The sequence below is a fragment of the Alosa sapidissima genome, chromosome 8, assembly GCF_018492685.1.
Source record: "Alosa sapidissima isolate fAloSap1 chromosome 8, fAloSap1.pri, whole genome shotgun sequence".
Classification (NCBI taxonomy): Eukaryota; Metazoa; Chordata; class Actinopteri; order Clupeiformes; family Clupeidae; genus Alosa; species Alosa sapidissima.
This window is the reverse complement of record NC_055964.1, coordinates 34,716,336-34,737,552: the sequence shown is the minus strand read 5'-3', so window position 1 is coordinate 34,737,552 and position 21,217 is coordinate 34,716,336. Positions and strand designations below refer to the sequence as shown.

General features: G+C 42.1%; 2 protein-coding genes and 1 long non-coding RNA gene across 16 annotated transcripts in view; 2 read left to right on the top strand and 1 right to left on the bottom strand.

Annotated features, from left to right (window-relative positions):
- Nucleotides 1-12,054, bottom strand: part of LOC121715138 — a 43,947-nt gene extending 31,893 nt beyond the window's left edge. For 5 of the 8 annotated variants that reach the window (XM_042100546.1, XM_042100538.1, XM_042100542.1 and 2 more), the window contains exons 1-2: nucleotides 11,668-11,815; nucleotides 2,432-2,558 (exon numbers count right to left, since the gene is read on the bottom strand). Coding sequence is in view for 7 of the 8 variants with exons in the window: in XM_042100538.1 (XP_041956472.1) it covers nucleotides 2,432-2,558 (127 nt within the window). In the remaining variant the exon portion in view is untranslated. Of the gene's footprint in view, nucleotides 1-2,431; nucleotides 2,559-3,504; nucleotides 3,640-11,667; nucleotides 11,817-11,998 lie in introns of those variants that run through there. The other 3 variants (XM_042100539.1, XM_042100545.1, XM_042100540.1) reach the window with 3 other exon arrangements.
- On the top strand, nucleotides 1,299-11,986 carry LOC121715207. Its single transcript, XR_006033561.1, has 3 exons — nucleotides 1,299-1,382; nucleotides 5,596-5,603; nucleotides 11,976-11,986. It is a non-coding gene; the product is annotated as an uncharacterized LOC121715207 (long non-coding RNA).
- A 30-nt stretch (nucleotides 12,055-12,084) lies between the features above and the next one.
- The window catches only part of LOC121715150 (transcription termination factor 1-like), a 54,411-nt gene continuing 45,278 nt past the window's right edge, over nucleotides 12,085-21,217 (top strand). For 4 of the 7 annotated variants that reach the window (XR_006033534.1, XM_042100569.1, XM_042100571.1 and 1 more), the window contains exons 1-2: nucleotides 13,237-13,535; nucleotides 17,620-18,318. Coding sequence is in view for 3 of the 7 variants with exons in the window: in XM_042100569.1 (XP_041956503.1) it covers nucleotides 13,253-13,535; nucleotides 17,620-18,318 (982 nt within the window). In the remaining 4 variants the exon portion in view is untranslated. Of the gene's footprint in view, nucleotides 12,234-12,880; nucleotides 13,214-13,236; nucleotides 13,536-16,779; nucleotides 16,838-17,619; nucleotides 18,319-21,217 lie in introns of those variants that run through there. The other 3 variants (XR_006033537.1, XR_006033536.1, XR_006033535.1) reach the window with 3 other exon arrangements.

The following is a 21,217-nucleotide window of genomic DNA, read 5'->3' as shown; positions in this document are numbered from 1 at the left end:
GTTGCTTTCAAGGGAGCCAGTCCTCACTCTATGGGAGCTCGGCTCCCTCTGGCTCCCACGTAATTCGAGCACTGAAGGAAAATTACTTTTCTGATCGTCAAAACCACACCAGCGATGTTTGGCTTTAAATATAGGCTAATAATCAGGCTGCAATGATCTCGCAAATCATTTCTGAATAGCCTAAAGTGTGTCGTCTCCACAGCAAGTGTCCTAATAATTTCTATCTTAGCGACTAGGATAGTGAAATGATTTCACTAGCTATACATTTATTAATTTTGCAAAACTGTAAAACACAATTAAAGTTTCTTTCAGCTTATCCATGCTTTTTTGAACGTGTAAATCGCATAGAATATGTAGACCTATATCAACCGTAAATCGCTATCACATAGGCCTAGGCCTAGCTGAAACCACGCTATGGTTCTTACAGTAACTGACTCACGTTCACGTTGATCTCTATAACTGTTCATTTTTAGTAGCCTATATTCGAACCTATCCATAACCCTTTTTTGTTATTTGACTCATCATTTCACATACAAAAATATAAATAATGTCAGACAGCAAATGAGTAATTATATATATATGTAATTACATGTATATCATATTTTTTACAAATCTATCTCCTGCCAGCAGGGGGTGCTGCAGCACCCTCAGCACCCCCCTTCCCACGCCCTTGGTCCAAAGTGACTCCTACCCTTTTTAAATAATCAATGGAAACATCTTTATTTGCCATCACAGCTCTCAAAATGGTTATTACAATACCTGCCAAGCCTCTCCATGTCTCCACAATGATTCTAGACCTAGGTTCTAAGGCAGAAACGATTACTGTATTTTCCGGACTATAAGTCGCATCAAGAAGACCAAGACCAAGAACAGATAGACTATGTAACTGGACACATAGAGGCCAAAAAGATTAATGAAGACGAAGGAGCGAATGGTGGCAAGCTGAGGTGAGCTGGGCAATAACGAAGGCGGCCAAGGAGGGCCTGACGGTAATTGTAAAGCAATTTACAAAAGATTCACTGAACAAAAATGCTGATTAAATTTAGCTAGAGATGTGGAGAATGCAATGCAATCAAGCATTTTGGGTAATGTCGAGGCACTCGGTGGTAGCAGAGCAAACGCTCGGGAGGTTACCTCCGAAAGAGCGAGAGAGAAAAAAAGATGCAAGTTTAAATGAACATGCAAACTTTCAACGACGCTATACTAAGGAACCTACCCTTATTTTAGAGACTGTTCACATGCCTTTCTTAACCAGTATGAACATTTAATCTGGAAAGGCAAGTTATTCAACTAGCACACAGACGTCCTGGATTAACCGGAACAGTCCCGATTTTGAGTTGCGCGTCCTGAGTCCCGACAAAAGCCTGTCAGGATGCTAAAATGTTAAAATGTTTACCCAACCACTACTAAAGTGTGGTCTTATCAAGTCAAGTCGGCTTTTATTGTCAATTTCTTTACATGCACTGGTCATACAAAGAATTGAAATTTCGTTTCTTACTTTCCCATGCAGACATAGACAAACTTTAAATACAGACATAGACATACTATAGACATAGCCATAGACAATAAACATTAAATTAAAGTGCAAGACTGAAATATAGAACATGTATGTATCAAAATAGAAATATAGGACATATATATCTAAAAAAAAATAGAGGTAGTTGTGTTGTATATTTATATAGTCTTAACAGTTACATGAAGTTTAAACTTGTGCTTGTGTGACCTGTATATTTACATTGATATGCAGTATGCAGTAATTTCAAGTATATCAGGCTTGATGTGAAGCAGCAACACGTTAGGCTGCGCAGTCACAGTGCAGTTCCACAGGGCGGTGTTGGGGGCGGGGGGTTAGGGTAGACAGGATCCTAGTTTCCTAGGTTCCTGGCTGGCTGGTGGGTGGGGGGGGGGGGGCTGTCAGTGATGGGAGAGTGGGTAGAGTATTATATTATAGCCTGATCATTCACTAAACCCATGTAGAAAGACTATATAGCCTAAAGTGTACGGCGTGTGATTTCGATAATGTGTGTGCGCGCACATGTGTGTCAGTCAATCGTAACAGTCTGCATAATCTTTGCAGCCAACCTTACGGTGTATCTCTGCAAACATTGTTGCAATGCCTTGTCATTTCTGCCTCGTTTTAACAGTTAGTAATGCTGAAGAGAAAGTCATTCTCAAAATAACCTATTGCTGAGTTTTGTTTTCAAATGTTTTCATGCATGTCTGGATAACAGGTGAGGAATGTTAAGAAGACAGACTATCATACATCTTCAAATTATGGCCGGGATCTTTTATTTACTTGTGCAAAGCACAGGCCTTTATTTGGCACAGGCTTGTATTCGAGTTAGGCCTTTATTTCTTATGTGCGTTCTATTGAGAGACATGCGTTTCGATTGAGGCGGCCAAACGATAGGCTATAAAACACTTGATTTACCCATATTGTTCAAGTCTTCATCAGATATATCAAGAATGTCACTCTCATCCTTCACCCCTATATCAAGGAATGGTTTGTAAAATCTTTCCAGCCTGTGTTTTTCAAGTAGACAGTAGATCTTGTCCATCTGAAGAAGGAAAGAAAATATGCAATCACTAAAAGCAAATAGAGCAAACAAAAGAACACAATGTCTGATAGATGCCATTATACAAACACAAGGCAGCAATGTCTAAACAAAAGAGCTATTTCATTCATCTGTGTCTTCTCACGGGCTGACTAGCGCAGGCACTTGGTCACATGGAGCACTTTTTGCCATTTATGACACTGTGATGAATAATGGACAAGATTGGTGATGAAACCTTACTGCCCTAAAAATATTACAGGCCATCTTGGGTACACCATTTGCCAACAGACTCAGTCAATCACCCAGGTTATCCCATTAGGGGAAAACATATTATTAGATCAAATGGAAACCAGTGGTGTTGTACCGATACTAAGTCGAAAGTAAAGTAAAGTAAAGTAAACTAAAAAGATTCAATCCTCCTACTCAAGTGAGTAGGATGCATTTCACACTGCTCCTGCTTCACCTATCCTTTTAGCAATTACTCTTTTTCATTCTTTTATTTCATTTAAAAGATAGATTAGCAAAGACAGTGAAACCAGTACATTTAAATCTGAAACTTTAGTGGTTAGGTTTTTACTTTACATGAGCTAGCCAAGTCAATGAGCAAAAAGTGAGCAGCAAGTCACCTTGAAGTTGTATTAAAGCAAAATGCGCTCATCCGGCCAGAGACCCAGGAGATCATGCCGAAAATGTACTGAGCTAGAACAGAGGATTTCTACTTTGGAATCAAAGATGCATGCCCTTCCATCAAAGACAGATGAACTACGAGAGACATCTCATAAAGTGAGTACAGCAACTACTGGAAATACAGAGAATGTAACCCAGCAGTCTAATATCACTGCTAATAGAGCAGATGAATGCATCGACCTCATAAAGGGAAATGTGAGTACAGAGCCTTGGTATAGGCAAGATGCCAGACCAAAAAACGTAATACAAGAACTGTAATTACCTTAACACCAGTTAACTCCAGGCCTCGTATCAGAAATACAGACAGATCAGCAAACTACTACAGGGCTTGTGGTCCTAAGGGAAGCCCAGCCCTTAACACTATGGAACAGATTTGAATGCCTCCGGGACGTGAGAGAGGAATTCCCCAGGGAACAGACCCAAAGCAGGCAGCGATCAAACCACAACAATAGAAAGATAGACACAGACAACAAGCAGCACTCAGCACCTGTTCATCCCACAACCCTCGTTCTAGCCAACTCTGCTGTGAGACTTTTAAATGGGGAAAAGAACTTGCAGAACTGGTGTCAAAATATGCAACTATCAAACGCATCATTTTGCATGTTGGAGCAAATGACATTTACAAAGAACAGCTGTATGTCAAAGCAGATTTCAAGGAACTTTTCTTGGCCCTATATGAGCTTGGAATACAAATTTTCATCAGTGGATCACTCCCAGCAGAGGGAGGCTTTGTATTTACCAGACTATTCAGTTTAAACACCTGGCTCGCAAAAACAAGCTTTTCAGTTTGGATTCATTTTATTGACAATTTTAATTTTTTTGGAATGGCAGGGAATATTTCAGACCAAATAGCACAGAGTTGAGTTGAACTGGGACCAAGATCTTAACCGAAAACACCTCTTCAAAATCACCTCTCTCTCCTGCACCCAACATTTTTCTGCCAACCTTGAGCCGAGCCTCTGATAAGCGCTCAGTAACTATGCAGACGGAACAAGCTGATGACATCAACAACTAAGCTAAACCAAAACACTCTGCATAGGCTGAAACAGAGATATGCCCAACCAGAGATATGCTGTGGGGCCCTCTGGTAACCACCCGTTAGAGTTTGACTGTCTTAATATATCAGGGGATCTAAACTTGCATGTGGATAATCCTGAAAAGTCTGTGTAGTAAAATATTGTGATCAACAGTGTAAAATGCTGCACTAAGGTATGAGGGGTATGTTATTGAAAACTTTAATGAGAGCTGTTTCAGTGCTGTGATTTGCCCGAAAACCAGACTGAAAGTAATCAAAATACCCATTTGATGTTAGAAGAAGGTTAATTGATTAAAGACTACTTTTTCAATTCAGTTTTAAATCTAGACTTAAGACCAAACTGTTCTCAGATCCTTTAATTATTCTTTGGTTTTAAATGATTTTACCTTATGTGTTTTATGTTTTCTTTTTATTATGATCTTTACCTTTTGCACTATTCTTTGACTATATTACCCTTCTATACTTTTATTTGTTATTATTGTTTGGTTTTGTTTATGCAAAGCACATTGAATGACCTCTGTATATGAAATGCACTATATAAATAAACTTGACTTGACTTGACTTAAGCAAGCATAAATCAAAGGCACAATATAAGGTTGGCCTGAGATCTGTGTGCCAGCAGGTATTAGACTGGTAGACCTATGAAAAGGAACAAATAGTGCAACACTGGGGCAGTCATGGCCTACTGGTTAGGGCTTCAGGCTTGGAACCGAAGTTGGATCTCCGACCAGTGGGAACGGCTGAAGTGCCTTTGAGCAAGGCACCTAACCCCTCACTGCTCCCCGAGCGCTGCTGTAGCAGGCAGCTCACTGCTTCGGGTTAGTGTGTGCTTCACCTCACTCACTGTGTGTGCTCTGTGTGTTCACTAATTCACAGATGGGATAAATGCAGAGACCAAATTCCTTGTATACACAAGTATACTTGGCCTAGGACATTTATATTTACATTAAAGAATGGCAACTACTTTATTGGTGAGCTGGTGCTTGGGTCCGTTAAACCTTCATCAGAGTAATTTTGCAATATGAGGCCTCATTTATAAAGACTCAGTGTTTCCCATACATTGACTAATCTATGCCGGCCCGCCACAAGATTAACACTGACCACCACACAATCATTTTTTATGCTGTATTATTTAAATGAGATAAACTCCTTTCATTGAGCTGCACTTTTCAGTCCGGGTGGGCTGAGCAACAGGGCCTTTTCATTTACATCACCTGAGCGTGCTTCAGTTGATTTTGCTTACAACAAAAAGCTTGTCACTAGACGTTTATGTTGTACATAGCCTAGCCCACTGACAGTCCAATGGATTCACGGTAGGCTATTTTGTTGCTCTGTTTTTTTTTTTTGCTGCCCCCACCCCCCACCGTTGAAACACGCTCCATAATCATGTCCCGATTCATTCTGAATAGGGTTGTCACCTCACCTCACTTTCACATGTACTGCCCCCCCCTCTCCCCTACCTACACAGCACATTATTTCATCAGGAAGCTTCTCCAACACACATCCCCAACATACTTACAGCACACTTCCCCCCCCCCCAAAATACATAGCACATTGTCTCATGAGGAAGCTTCTCCAACACACATATTGCACACTGCCCTCTCCCCACATACACAGCACACTATCCCATCTCCCCTGTCATCCCCCCAACACACACACCAAGACCCCTGGCAGTTGGGTTAGCCCCTTGAGCCGTGGATCTGCCCAAGGTTCCTTCCTTGGTAAGGGAGTTTTTCCTTGCCCCTGTTGCTCTTGGGTGCTCCTTGTTGGTGCCCCCCCAATCCCAATCCTCCCCCACCTTTCTTATGCAGCCCTTGTCACTTAATCTACTAAACCCCTCTTCTACTGCACTTTTTGCAGATTTGGGATGAACTTCAGTCTCTGCGGAAACAAGTTATCATGGAACCATGTAGGGCTGTAACGATACACCAACCTCACAATTCGGTTTGTATCACGATTTTTGACCCACGGTTCGGGGGGGGCTAGACATTTTATTAAATAACATTTTAATAGCCTCCCTTGGAACACAACTTCAATGCAAGAGTTTTAAACAAATATGTGCAGCATGCTAATGATGCTAAGCGGATTTAATAGTAATTTAGCTAGTCGTCTTCTATGCGTCCTTGCTTTCACAATTGTGAATGTTTTATTTAAGTTGCGCGTGTTCATTGAGCAGGAGAGGGAGGGAGAGTGAGAGAGAGCGGGGCAAGGAGAGGGGGTTTACTTCTATACTGTTTGGTAAAGTTTCACACATAGTCTACAATGAAAGCAAGGAGAGGTATGAAATTATTATTTATTTATTTGTTTGTTTTTGGACAACGTAGGCTACCGATAAATAAAGCGGGAGAAGTGGGTTGCTTTTGCGGCCGCGTAAGATGCAAAGCACTGCGTGAAACACTAGAAAGGTGTGTCGCGATTCTGCCTTTTCACACCGCGACACAGTATCGTTGATATGAATGTCGCGATTTCGGTTTCGAATCGTATATCGTTACAGCCCTAGAACCATGGATTTATTTACAGGCGTGTCCTACTCATGCTGAATTTTATGCATTAATTGACGCACACTCTCGACAAGGGGACAATGGTGTTTACTCGGCGTTGGTTATTTATTAGAGACTACCACTTATCAACCAATTGGTTTTGCTGATCGTTAATATGGCGGACCCTCGTGCAAACTGAGTGAAAGTGTCTAGGGAGAGTGCAAGTCCCTGCGTACCTTCTGCGAAGTACCGTAACTAGTTTCGGAAAGGGACCTAGACAGTTAAGGTTAGACGGCATTTAAAGGTATAATATGCAGATTTAGGTATTTTTGGCGAGTTTTAGAGCTCCCTCTAAAGTCGCGATGTATGTTACTCTGCTGTTGTAAATAGCAAACTTCTCGCGGCTTATCCGCCCCTGTACACAATGCAAATGCTTTTTTTTGTGGAGGTGAAGGATTAACAACAGGCAAAAACTATCTCCAAAGAGCTATACTGACAAGGTAATGTTTCACGATTCTCGCGAGTTTTGGCAGGGCACCGCTCCAGATAGTTGCGTGGCTGGTTTTCTCGGCTATGGTTATGCTTTTGTCCAAAGCGACATGCAAATACAAAACAATATAATACTTCAATTTAACAGGGAACAAATTAAGATGTTGGTCAGACTATAATAAGGAGAATAGCAATAATAAACAACAATGTCAATTCAATCAAAAGCCTAATGAAATAAACAATGAAAATGAGGGGAAAAAGCAATAATAAACAATAATGTCCATTCAGTCAATAATATAAAAACAATAACATGGTAAGACTACATTAAGGACAATATCAATAATAAACAATCATGTCAAATTAATCAACAGCCCAGGGGTTCCCAACCTTTATGTACCATGGACCGGTTTGATTCCCATTTTTTTTTCACGGACCGGTGGGGGGGGGGTTCCATGTTCCGTGTTGTGCATGCATTACTTTAAAAGAACTAGCTCCAGTTATGTATGAACAGTGAAGGTAACAAACTCTTAAAAATGTGAAAAACGTGAACTTGAAGAAGTGAAAATTGAACAATATGAACTATGAAAATTAAACAACTTGAAGCTACATCTATCATGTGTGAACATGCTTAACAAAATATGGTAACAAAACATGGGAACTAAACGTGCATTACGAATATAATCAGTGGGAGCCCTGTGCTTGTTTCCCTGCAACAAGAAAGGTTCCATCTGGGGGTGATGGAAGACAGTGACACCCTCAGTGTGTTTGAAATGTCCAGTCGATTGCGCAATTTGGTCTTAGTTGCAGTCACTGCCGAAAACCTGGCCTCGCATAGATACATGGTGGGAAATGGTAGCAACGTTTTCAGCGCTTTTACGGCTATCTCGGGATATTCTGCTTTGGTTTTCATCCAAAAACCCGCCAGAGAGGTTTCCTCATAGCCTACACACTCTTAAGACCACCGTCATTTGTAATTTCGATCAACTGCTCTTCCTCCTGCGCTGACAATTTAGGACTATTCGGGATATTGACAAATGGGTTGCGGACCCACTCATTGGTTTGCCGTGGATCTTTGGAGGATGGGAAGTAACGCTCAAGCTCATTTGAAAGCGCAACAAGGTGATCGCGCACCAGCTGCGAGAGAAAGGGCCCTGCAGCGGCTCTCGCAACTCAAACAATCTGGCCAGTGACCTGCAACCAACCAACTTGGATAGCGTACCACGGTGACCCATTCACCCTCTCTAACAACTGTGCCTCAATATCCTCTGACATATCATCAATTCGCCTATGGACAGTGCTTGCAGAAAGCGGTACCTGAGCTATTTTTTTAGCTGCAGCCTCCCCAAGGAGTTCATTGCACATGCCTTTACCAGCAGGCAGAATTCTCTCTTCCCCAATAGTAAAGGGCTTCTTAGATTTAGAAATCTGACTAGCCACTATGAGGCTTTTAGCGCAGCCACGTTCACCGATGTGGTTGCTTTACGCACTAGTTTTTTGTCCTTCTTGCTCGCGTTTCTTACACTCAAAGAACTCAAGGGGTTTGTCTTTAAGTGTAGGATGCTTGGACTCTAGATGTCGAATTAGCTTTGATGGTTTCATTGCTTCGTTTGACAACTTATCGCCAAATACCACACATAATGGACTTGGTGCATGCGAGTCACCGGTCTCTGCGAAACCATATTGTAACTTAGAATGTTTTTTATTGGTTACACACCAAAACACACGAACGCATAATGCCGGGCCAGACCTGGCCCTTATGCTCCAGCACTAAACATCTATGTGAGACTGTATCTACAACACACACTAGTTAGACCCGGTTATGAACACTGTAATCAACTATAAACATAAACACGACAGTCAGGACGCACAACATTGGTAACTTGCATGGTTAACATTAACATTCAACATAACACATCAACCGAACAGCATCGTGGGAGCACAGTCATGAACAGCTAGGCTCAGATCATTACAATATTTTAAATATGACTCGTCATATTTCGTATTGAATGACCCCTTCTTTTTCTTTGAGGTATCTGGCTCACCATCGTCAGTGGGTATTATTGCGAATGTGACATTATTGCGAATTAAATTGAGTTTATTTAGTTTGCATGCATTTTTTTTAAACTCTTGTCGTAGGCTACGGCCCGGTTAGGAATGTCCCGCGGCCCGGTGGTTGGGGACCGCTGGCCTAATGGAAATAAAACAATATTATACAAACCATAACGCATAAAAAGTGCTTAAAGAACTAAGTGCATGTTGAACAGGAATGTCTTTAGACCCCTCTTAAACGACCCAAAACTACCACAGGAACGGAGAGGACTGGGCAACTCATTACACCAGCGGTCCCCAACCACTGGGCCGCGGACCGGTACCGGGCCGCAGGACATTCCTAACCGGGCCTTAGCCTACGACATGAGTTTAAAAAAAAATGCATGCAAACTAAACTAAATTTAATTCGCAATAATGTCACGTTTTTACATGGCATAGGCCTATATGCAATTGTTTGATTGCACGCATGTTTGTATTTTGCCAGGTCTATTTTCTTACGTCAGTCTGTCCCGCCTTCAACACTTTTACATATTGCCTTCAGCGCTGCGCAGCCTCAGGTCAGCTCACTTCACTTGATCAGTTCTTGGCCAATGGTATGTCACACGAAGTTAGCTAAACTGCTAGAATGAGCAACAAAAAACAAGCATCTTTAGCAGGTCACTGGCCAGAGTGTTTGAGTTGAGAGAGCCGCCGCAGAGATTTCTTACAGAAAAAAAGCTGCACATTTTAGTGATGAGGACTGGGTGTCAAAACTCGCTTACCTGTGTGACATATTCGGATTGCTTAATGACCTCAACCGGTCACTCCAGGGGAGAATGACGACTGTCTTTAAACTGGAAGATAAAGTCGCTGCATTTAAAGCCAAGCTTGATTTGTGGGGACACCATGGGGACCGGGGTGTATTTGATATGTTCCAAACAGTAGTGGGGGTTTTGGGAGAGACTGAGGCAGGGCCCTTTCTCTCGCAGCTGGTGCGCCATCACCTTGTTGCGCTTTCAAATGAGTTTGAGCGTTACTTCCCATCCTCCAAAGATCCACGGCAAACCAATGAGTGGGTCCGCAACCCATTTGTCAATATCCCAAATAGTCCTAACTTGTCAGCGCAGGAGGAAGAGCAGTTGATCGAAATTGCAAATGACGGTGGTCTTAAGAGTGTCTATAAGGAAACCTCTCTGGCGGGTTTTTGGATCAATAACAAAGCAGAATATCCCGAGATAGCCGTAAAAGCGCTGAAGACGTTGCTACCATTTCCCACCACGAGGCCGGGTTTTCGGCATTGACTACAACTAAGACCAAATTGCGCAATCGACTGGACATTTCAAACACACTGAGGGTGTCACTGTCTTCCATCATTCCATAAGCAGGGCTCCCACTGATTATATTCGTAATGCACGTTTAGTTCCCATGTTTTGTTCGCATATTTTGTTAAGCATGTTCACACGTAGGCTATAGATGTAGCTTCAAGTTGTTCAATATTCATAGTTCATATTGTTCAATTTTCACTTCTTCAAGTTCACGTTTTTCACATGTTTAAGAGATCGTTACCTTCACTGTTCATACATAACTGGAGCTAGTTATTTTCAAGTAATGCATGCACAACACATATGGAATATGGAACATGGAATCAAACCGGTCCATGGTACATAAAAGGTTGGGGACCCCTGCATTACACCAACATGGAACCACTGAGGAGTCTTGAATTTGACCTACAGTAGCGTTTATGACCTACACAACAGACGGTCATCAGAAGACCGCAGTGGGCGGTTCTGGAAGTACATCATTCACTGAATTAAAATAACAAGGGGCAGATCCAGTCAGTGTCCTATAGGCCAAAGTGAGAGATTTAAATTTAATTCTGGCTATAAGGAGCTAGTGGAGAGTAACGGAGACGCTACGTCTATGCTGTGATAGGGGAATGATTCGCCTATAAGACTAAAAGTTCGTTAATCAAATTAGCTTCATATATACACTGAAGGTGTACATTTATCTCAATATAAAATTACACAACTTCATATAAATAGTAGGCTAGCCTAGTAGCCTAGGCTATTACACAACTGTCCTATCAATTCATGATTCTCCGGGTCTGGGGAGAGCAAGTCCAGCTGGCTTTCCGACAGCTCCCTTTGTACCAGTTATATAGGCCTAGTTTCAAAATGACTTTGAAATGACTTTGAATCTGTTGCATTAAGAACTTGAATAGCATGCCTTTGAGCAATTTTAAGGCCACATGGAGAGATTTTTTCCCCACGGAAAAACAGTGTAATCTGCTGGTCTTTAACTTTGTCTTATGCATTTTGCCTTATAATGGCGATCTAAAGTCACAAGCACGTTTTATCTATTTTATAATAGATCTGCAACATTGACACTTTACCTTGACAATTTCAGCATTCCTTGGATGACCTCTGTCTGCCCTGAAATGACGAATATTTAGGTCTACATCATTATCAAAAGCTCATCTGTGTAAAGACTGGTTATTCTGAAAAGAGTTTGTTTTAGGCCTACTGGTTGTTCTGAAAAGACTGATGTTCTATAAACTGAACATATGAACATAACATAACATGTGACTTATCAAACGTCGTATTCAACCGTCCTATAATGACTTCTGGCCTAAACTTTATTTTTTAAATTTAACTGAGACATTAGCGTTGTGGATTGAGTCAATCTACTCGGTTCATTTAGTACAAATTAAATGGTGTTCTTACCTGAATTAGTTAGTCCTGCGCATGGGCATTGCTCGTGCTCGTGGCGTGCTCGTGCTCTGTGGATGCTCCACGACATAAGTTTCGATTTAAGGGATGATGTCAGAGAATGTCCCCTGGAAACATTAGCCCATTTTCCGCTGCAGCCCAATAGGTGGCGGAGAGAGGTCTGATGAGAGATGCGCTTCAACGAAAAACGTGTAGGCCTACACACACGAGTCGATTTTGCCGTGCTTGGGTGAGTTGTATAAAGTAAAACGCTGTAAATGACCGTTTTAGGCTTACAATTACTATTGTTAAAGTTTGCGTATATAAGGGTATATAAGCTGATTATCGTATCTGAAGTGTTACAGTGGTGGGCATTACATGAGTAGGCCTAGGCCTACATGTACTCAATAACTGTAGAAATCGCTTTGTCATCTCATCTGTACTTTACTTGAGTATTTCAAGTTTGTTAAACTTTTTACTTTTACTCCAGTACATGTCTAGGCCAAATAGGCCTTACTTTTTACTCCACTACATTTTGTGGCAGCTGAAGTAGGCCTACAGCTGAAGTTCCTTTTGGGGAAAAGACTGTCAAAATAGTAGCCTATGTGTAGGTCTTATCATCCGTATTTTCTATTAAACGACCTATAGGCTTTAAATAATGGTGTTGCCAAAGCTGTTACTGTTATATCCACAGTTTACTGTACTTTGTTGACCCTTTTTCACAATATTGATGTTACCATAACTATTCTCATGATGACGTCGAGCAAATGATGATAGACAATGATAGACATACACAAAAGGGAACATTCCTTTGGAATTATTAAAGTTTCTATCTATCTATCTATCTCTATCTATTTCTGTGGAGATTCATGTTGATTTCCATTCATACTGTTACAGGAAACATACTAAAGGTGACCATGACGGAAGCAGAACTGTTGTCTCAGGAGAAGAAGAAGAAGAACAAGAGACACCGACTAGGGGCGGCGCCAGAGCCCAGCAGTCCTCATGAGACAACCACTGGAGTGGACTCTGTCAAGACACATACACACAAGAAGAAGAAGAAGAAATCAAAGAGAGCTGATGAGGATACACCAGCTGAGGTTCCGTGTGGAGTTAGTGACAGAAAAAAAGAAAAGAAAACATGAAGCAGTGACACCAGTGATGACGGAAGAGTCTACAGATGTTGCTCTTCCCCAGGAGGGAGAAGTGAGGAAAAAGAAGAGGAGGACTGAAGAGACCGTCTCCGCTGGAGAGAACACCGGCGCAGACATGTCACTCGCTCCGGTGCAAATGGACAGTGGGGCAGTCCAACAGAAGCCGGCCAAGAGCAAGTCCGAGAAGACCAGAAAGACTGCAGACAGACAAGCCAGCACGGACACACAGCCTGCGGAAAACACACACTTGCACACACACACACTGCCTCACACGGATGATGGGCCAAGGAAAGCACCTGTGCTGGACATTGAAGATGCCGTGCTACAGGAGCTCAAGGAGTTTGCGCCTAACGCACCGTTTCATAACCACTCCTGGATGCTGAAGGTCATCAGGCAAGGTGAGCAAATATGCTTTGTTTGTTCTAATATTCAAGGATTCTATTTGACACATGCATAGAGATACTGTTGCAAAACATCAGGATTCTATTTGACACATGCATGGAGATACTGTTGTAGAACATCAGGATTCTATTTGACACATGCATGAAGATACAGTTGTAGAACATCAGGGCCCGTATTCACAAAGCATTTTATCATACCACTAGGAGTATTCCTAAATCGCACTAAAACATTTAGCGAGGAGTTTTCTCTTCAAAGTAATTCACAAAGCCTTTCAGACCTGCTCTTATGGTGCATTCATGGGAATGACAAGGACCGCCCCCGTGATTATTTTGTTTTTCCCACAGCGAGTGTTCATGTGCTTTGCCGTCGGAATGTGTGACAAATGCCACAACTAAGGTTAAAACATACGCTCACTAATCCTAAATGAACTCTATAACTTAAAATATAGTGTAAGATGCTTGTGAAAGAAAGATATGCAGCTTTCAAGTGACAGAAACGTCAAATTCCCAAGTTCACATTAAAACTGTTGGACATGAAAGGCCACATGGACTACAAACGAACTACAATGTGACACCAAAAGTCATGACGAGCCCCTAACTGGGCAACTCTGTTAACAAAATCTAGCCCCAGTTTCCCACCTCTGACTCACGCATGACGTGACGTGAATGATGCAGAATGATGATGTTTTCACTGGGGAAAACATATATATATTTTTCCCCAACTATATATTGTAACGATTTGATAGCGACACACACAGTTGTCCAATCAAAAGGTTTATTAGCTGAGGAAACGAGAGCAGGGACGCAGACCCAGAACACACTACACACGGAGCAGGTCAAGTACACACACACACACTACACATACAGGGGAGGATGCAGTCCCCCACACAAAAAGGATCACACACGAGGGAGAACTAAAAGGGAAACATGTTACAACAAAGACACTAACATTACACTCAAAACTAAGGAAAAATACAGACATAAACCCCAAATGTTCACTCCCGCATCCCAGCATGCCCTGCGTGGGAGAACGCTACGCAATGTCTTGTGCGCCGATGTTACAATATATATGGGAAAAAAGGTTTTTCCGATGCCCATGAACACTAGGTTAGCAAAGAAAAATGACAACTCCTAAACTAAGAGTGAGTTTCCATTGCTATGGATGACGTCATTACTGATGCACGAGCTTGACTGAAGTGACCACCTTGATTGGCTGATAATTGTAACGCGGGAATGATTCCAAACACCTCCCCTACGATGATGAGTGACAGGTGACAGGTCTGAGAATGCGTGCGCTACACAAGTAGTGCGAAGGACGGAAGATGATGAATAACTGAATAAATAGCCTAAATAAATAGTTAGGCAAAACAAATAGTCTAGTAGCCTAATGAAACATAGATTGATGCAGTATATCTTTGCACATTTTTTAAATTAATCTGTCACCATATATGCCTATCCCTGTTTGCAAAGAGGAGGTTACATTTAGTGTACATGTTGACAATGAGTAGGCTAGTTTTGGTTGTTGTTGGGGGCGTTATGGCATCCCTTAGTTATGCCTATTATCATAATAATAATAAAAGCAATAGCATAGGCTACCTCTCGCTCTAGATGCACTCATTATCACCTATTCCTGAACAATGCTGAAATCAAATATCGAAACTCCCTAGAAACACTTGTTGATCGAGGAGTTGCATTCTCGCCTGTCGTGGATATAATGCGTAATCATAATAATAATAATAATAATAATAATAATAATAATAATAAAAGGAATGTAGCCTAGGCTTCCTCTCCCAGTTGCACTCATTATCACCTATTCCTGAACAATGCTGAAATCAAATATCGAAACTCCCTAGAAACACTTGTTGATCAGGGAGGTGCATTCTTGCCTGTCATGGATATAATGCGTTATCATAATAATAATAAAAGGAATGTAGCCCAGGCTACCTCTCGCTCTAGATGCACTCATATCACCACGAAACATGAACATCTTATGAACACAAAGAGTTGCTTCAAAACTTTTATTGACACGTCATAGTTACAGATTTTTGGTAGTCATACTTTTTGGTATGTGGCAGGTGGGAAGACTCAATACAAATTCAATTGAGGAGATCTCTACCATGGCACTGCACCTTGCTGTGTTTGGAAAAAATGTCTTTACATTGTCACGCACCAACAATGCTGCCCAAGCAGCACTAACGGCTTCCACACACAGTTGCGTTCCGTCAACGCATGCCAGTGCAGTGGGTGTTCCCGACGGTAGCTATGCAAATGACTTAAGGTATAACCGTAATTTGATTGGCTGGTGCCGTCTGTCGGTGCAGCAACAGCTGAACTTCTCAACGCGAGCGGTGGGAGAAACGCGATGCAACGGACCCACAATTCAGTTCGGCAACGGATCACGTGAGCCCATGTAAAGTCAATGGGATGCGTCTCCAGCAACGCGATGCACGCAGCTGTGTGTAGGAGCCGTTACTGGCTCTTCCTTCGTTCAGTGCTCGCACATCCCACGTTCTTCTCTTCAGGCGTTTCAAGCTTCTTTGGTGGGAGTGTCCTACTTTCAAACTTGACCTACCGCCCCAAGTTAGTGGGGCAGAGTGTCACAGTCAATTCGTAGTGTGCAGACACTAACCTTAATTCGCCTTATTCACCCGGCAGCCAGAACGAGGCTAAAGGATACACTTGCCATTACACCTCAGTCCAGCAGATGGTGGTGGTAATGCACTCCGTTTGCAAACTGCCAAAAAAAAGCTCACTAAAAAAGAAGAAGGGTTCACTGGCCTGTTCTTCTTCTTCAGTGAGGTTTTTTTAGCAGTTTGCAAACGGAGTGCATTAGTATCACCATCTGCTGGACTGAGGTGTAATGGCAAGTGTACCCTCTAATTTGCTTTAGCCACCCAAAATGTACAGGAATTTAGCGCTGAACTTGAGGCCTGTCTTGACATTTTTAAAATATTGGATAACAAAAAAGCTGCAACATTGCTTAAACATTACAATAATGTGCTTGTTAATTCCCCAAGATAATTGTTTTTTTTATTATTTATTTATTTATTTATTTATTTAGTGCACCTTGAACTTCATTTTGTAGAATTGTAACCGTACTGTTTCACAGTCGTCTTATCTTTATTTGCAGATTTGCATTATGTCTTTTATAAAGCAGACAAAAAAAAAAAAAAAAAAGTCCGTTTTCCGCTCCAGCCCAGTAGGTGGCGGAGAGAGTTGTATCTTTGTGAAAATGCGCTGATTCAGTCACCAGCGAAAAACGTGTACACACACACACGAGTCGATTTTGCCGTGCTTGGGTGAGTTGTCGAAGTAAAACGCCGTAAATAACCGTTTTAGATTCACAATTGCTATTGTTAGAGTTTGCGTATATAATTATTATCTTTACATTATATCCGTCGATAAGCATGTAGCTGGTTATCGTATCTGAAGTCCATATGATTTACATACTTTATAGCTAACGTAGACGGTGTTCACTTTGTTTATCTAGCTCAGAGAACGGAACGTTATGGCTGAAGATCCTAGATAGGACTAATGCTGAATAGGTTTATGGTTGCTATGAAGTACTTACTCAGATATGTCAAATACATTAAGTGCAAACATGCTTTGAGAATGTTTTCTTTTAAGAAGAGGCACAACATTTCTGTTGGTCGGCATGGAGCTAGACTCTGGTGTGTCGGTTGCAGTGGCGGGGGGGGGGACTCTTAAATTGCTGGCCATTCTCGATGATCACCCAACAGAAAAGCCTGCTCGGCAACAGATTGCTTCTCCCAGAGTGCAACACGAGAGACTCAAAAAGTGATTTGTCCCACTCATAGTGATCTATTGGTACCTGCCTATAGGAGTGTGCATCTCCACAGACATATTTATTTATACATTAACAACTCTGTCCTGCACTTTATATTTGTATTTATTGTAGACTTATATATAGATTTTATTATATATACATACTTTAACCTACTGTTATAAGTGACTGGAAGTCTGAATTTTCCCTTTGGAATTAAAGTTTCTATCTATCTATCTATCTATCTATTTATTTCTCTGTGAAGATTCATGTTGATTTCCATTCATACTGTTACAGGAAACATACTAAAGGTGACCATGACGGAAGCAGAACTGTTGTCTCAGGAGAAGAAGAAGAAGAAGAAGAACAAGAGACACCGACTAGGGGCGGCGCCAGAGCCCAGCAGTCCTCATGAGACAACCACTGGAGTGGACTCTGTCAAGACACATACACACAAGAAGAAGAAGAAGAAGAAGAAATCAAAGAGAGCTGATGAGGATACACCAGCTGAGGTTCCGTGTGGAGTTAGTGACAGAAAAAAGAAAAGAAAACATGAAGCAGTGACACCAGTGATGACGGAAGAGTCTACAGATGTTGCTCTTCCCCAGGAGGGAGAAGTGAGGAAAAAGAAGAGGAGGACTGAAGAGACCGTCTCCGCTGGAGAGAACACCGGCGCAGACGTGTCACTCGCTCCGGTGCAAATGGACAGTGGGGCAGTCCAACAGAAGCCGGCCAAGAGCAAGTCCGAGAAGACCAGAAAGACTGCAGACAGACAAGCCAGCACGGACACACAGCCTGCGGAAAACACACACTTGCACACACACACACCGCCTCACACGGATGATGGGCCAAGGAAAGCACCTGTGCTGGACATTGAAGATGCCGTGCTACAGGAGCTCAAGGAGTTTGCGCCTAACGCACCGTTTCATAACCACCACTGGATACGGAAGCTCATCCAGTATGACCTGCCCCGCTTCAGAGAATTCAAGAAGCAAGGTGAGCAAATATGCTTTGTTTGTTCTATTATTCAAGGATTCTATTTGACACATGCATAGAGATACTGTTGTAGAACATCAGGATTCTATTTGACACATGCATAGAGATACTGTTGTAGAACATCAGGATTCTATTTGACACATGCATGGAGATACTGTTGTACAGAGCCATATAGATATGGCTCTGCTGTTGTAGAACATCAGGATTCTATTTGACACATGCATAGAGATACTGTTGCAAAACATGTGGTGAAAAGGCATTTAGCTGCTCAACTTTCGTTGTGTGCTGAGGGACCTCAAACGACGAGATTAGGTCTGGGGTTAGCCAGGCTAGTATTTTTGGGCTTTTAATGCCTTTAATGTGGAAGGACAGTGGAGAGAGTGACAGCAAGCGAGTGAGGAGAGATGGAGTCGGGAAATGGCCCGGGCCAGACATGGACCGAATATGGCACGGGCGCTGCAGTGCCCCCCTGCCCACTTCTCTTTAATACAGTGTAGAGTTGGGCACCGAAACACGGTTCTAATATGGCACCGGTGCCGACACAAACGGTAGTAACTGCATCGAATAACAACGTGGATTTCGGTGCTTAAATCGCGTTTGTTTTTTTTTTTTTTGTACGAGGCATCACTGCATGTCATGCGCCATCTCTAACATCTTGCTCTGATAGCAACACATCCAGATACAGTTAGCTAACATAAACACTGGATGTATAAACCAGAGGGGTCACCACATACTGTAGGTCATGCGCCATCTCTAACGCCTTGCTCTGATAGCAACACATCCAGATACAGTTAGCTAACATAAACACTGGATGTATAAACCAGAGGGGTCACCACATACTGTAGGCGAGTGGACAGTGTTTGACAGCTTGCGGGAGCCCAAGTAGCTTTAAAGCGATATCACGAGCTCCTGTTAAAATCTAGCAGTGGGCCTAACTACATACAAGCAAAAGGCTATGAAACAACATCAACAGTATACGTTACACAATATCCTTGCTAATGCGCTAGCTGGCATTTATTTGAAATGTTATCAGCAAAGTTGTAAGATGAAAACTTTATTTCACGGTGTGTTCTAAACAACATAATGGCATTATATTTATCTTTCATATGCATGAGGCCCATAAAGCATCACAATGAATATGAAGATCATGTTAAAAGTTAGCTGGCAAAAACATAAATATGTAGGTTACATACCTGATGTCACTGAGCTGTCAAAGAGGCTACGGAACCCTCTCCGTACGTTATCGCTAATTAAACTCAGCTGACTGGTGTAGCGCATAGCCATAGTTGCTGTTAAAATGCCTAGGGCTGGGAATCTAAACATTTCAACAACGACATGTAGCCTAACATGTTCAAAACTATTGTGTGTTATGGGGGAAGACATGAAATTTCTTGAAGCATTTGGGAACACACCAAATTAATTCAGAAAGAGTCCCTGTTAGATTAGCTTGCTTGCAAATGCCGTTGTCCATGACCTGGCAGTTCTATATGGCAAGCGGTTTTAACATACCTTATGGCAAACCGCCTACACTGGGTAAACTTGAAAGCAGAGCTTACTTGTGTGCATCCATGGCAAGCTGTTTTAACCTTTAAATGTAGGCTATTATGCGTAGGAGCAATGAGATATTGATAGTAAATTGAATATAACAGTTCAATTTCCTGTTCAAATTTGTCTTATCAATAAAAAAAGCAATTCATGCTTTAGACCATTTTAATTTAAATACAAAGTACCGGTTCAGGCACCGTTACGGCACCGGCACCGTTTTAAAAGTATTGATTTAGCACTGGAATCGGATAAAACCCAAACGATACACAACCCTAATACAGTGTGACTGCTGTGTCCTATAGTCCTATAGTGCTGTGTCCTATAGTCTAGGACTGAAACGATTCATCGAGTTACTCAAATAACTCGATTACAAAAATTACTCGAGGCAAAAACCCTGCCTCGAAGCCTCGTTAAATTCCTATGACGCACACTATACGTGCAGGGATCTGATTGTTCCACACGGACAGTTTTTCAGAAAGCACACCACTAGCGCGTGAATCGTGATACCAAAGCTGGCGCGATTGCGGAGTCAAGATGTCAGAGAATGTCAAGTAAAGTTTTGGGATCATTACATACTCATAAAGGTAAAGAACAAGCATCTGAACCGAAAACATCCACTCCATGCCGCTTCACCAAGTGTCAATAAAGTAGGCTATCTATCAATCTGTCTAGCCTAGACTATCTATCTATCTATAATGTTAAGTAGTAAACTTATTCACGTTCAATTGCAAGACAGTATGCCTAAAATACAACCCCTTCTTATACACATGCACGCACCACTCTTCAGCACTCTCAAACATTTCCCAACTCTGAACTCACACTATACTGACTTTGCACTCATTCACTCCTCAGCACTCATGACCCCCCCCCCCCCCCACACACACACACCTACAAGACTTTTAGCACTTTTACATCCCTCATCCTATGCTATAGACCTTTTATTTATTTTCTTATTTCATCACACGTCAAAACACACATACACACATATCTGACTTTCTCTAACTTTTGCACATCTCCATAGAAGATTTATTATTTTTGATTTCTCCTCCATCTACCCATGTCCTTGATTGCCTAGCCTTTCTGCCCCCCCCCACCCCACCCCCATCCCCAACACACACACAAAAAACACACACACTTACATCATCACTGTCATCACCTCACATACATACAGCACACTGCTTGCTACAGTAAGCCTCCTCTACTTGCTGCACACTGCCCCCCCCTCCCTACATACACAGCACATTGTCTTCAGGATCTTCTCCAACACACATCCTCTACATACTTACAGCACACTGCCCCCACCTACCCACACGCACACTACACACACACACACACAGTCACTGCTACACTCCCC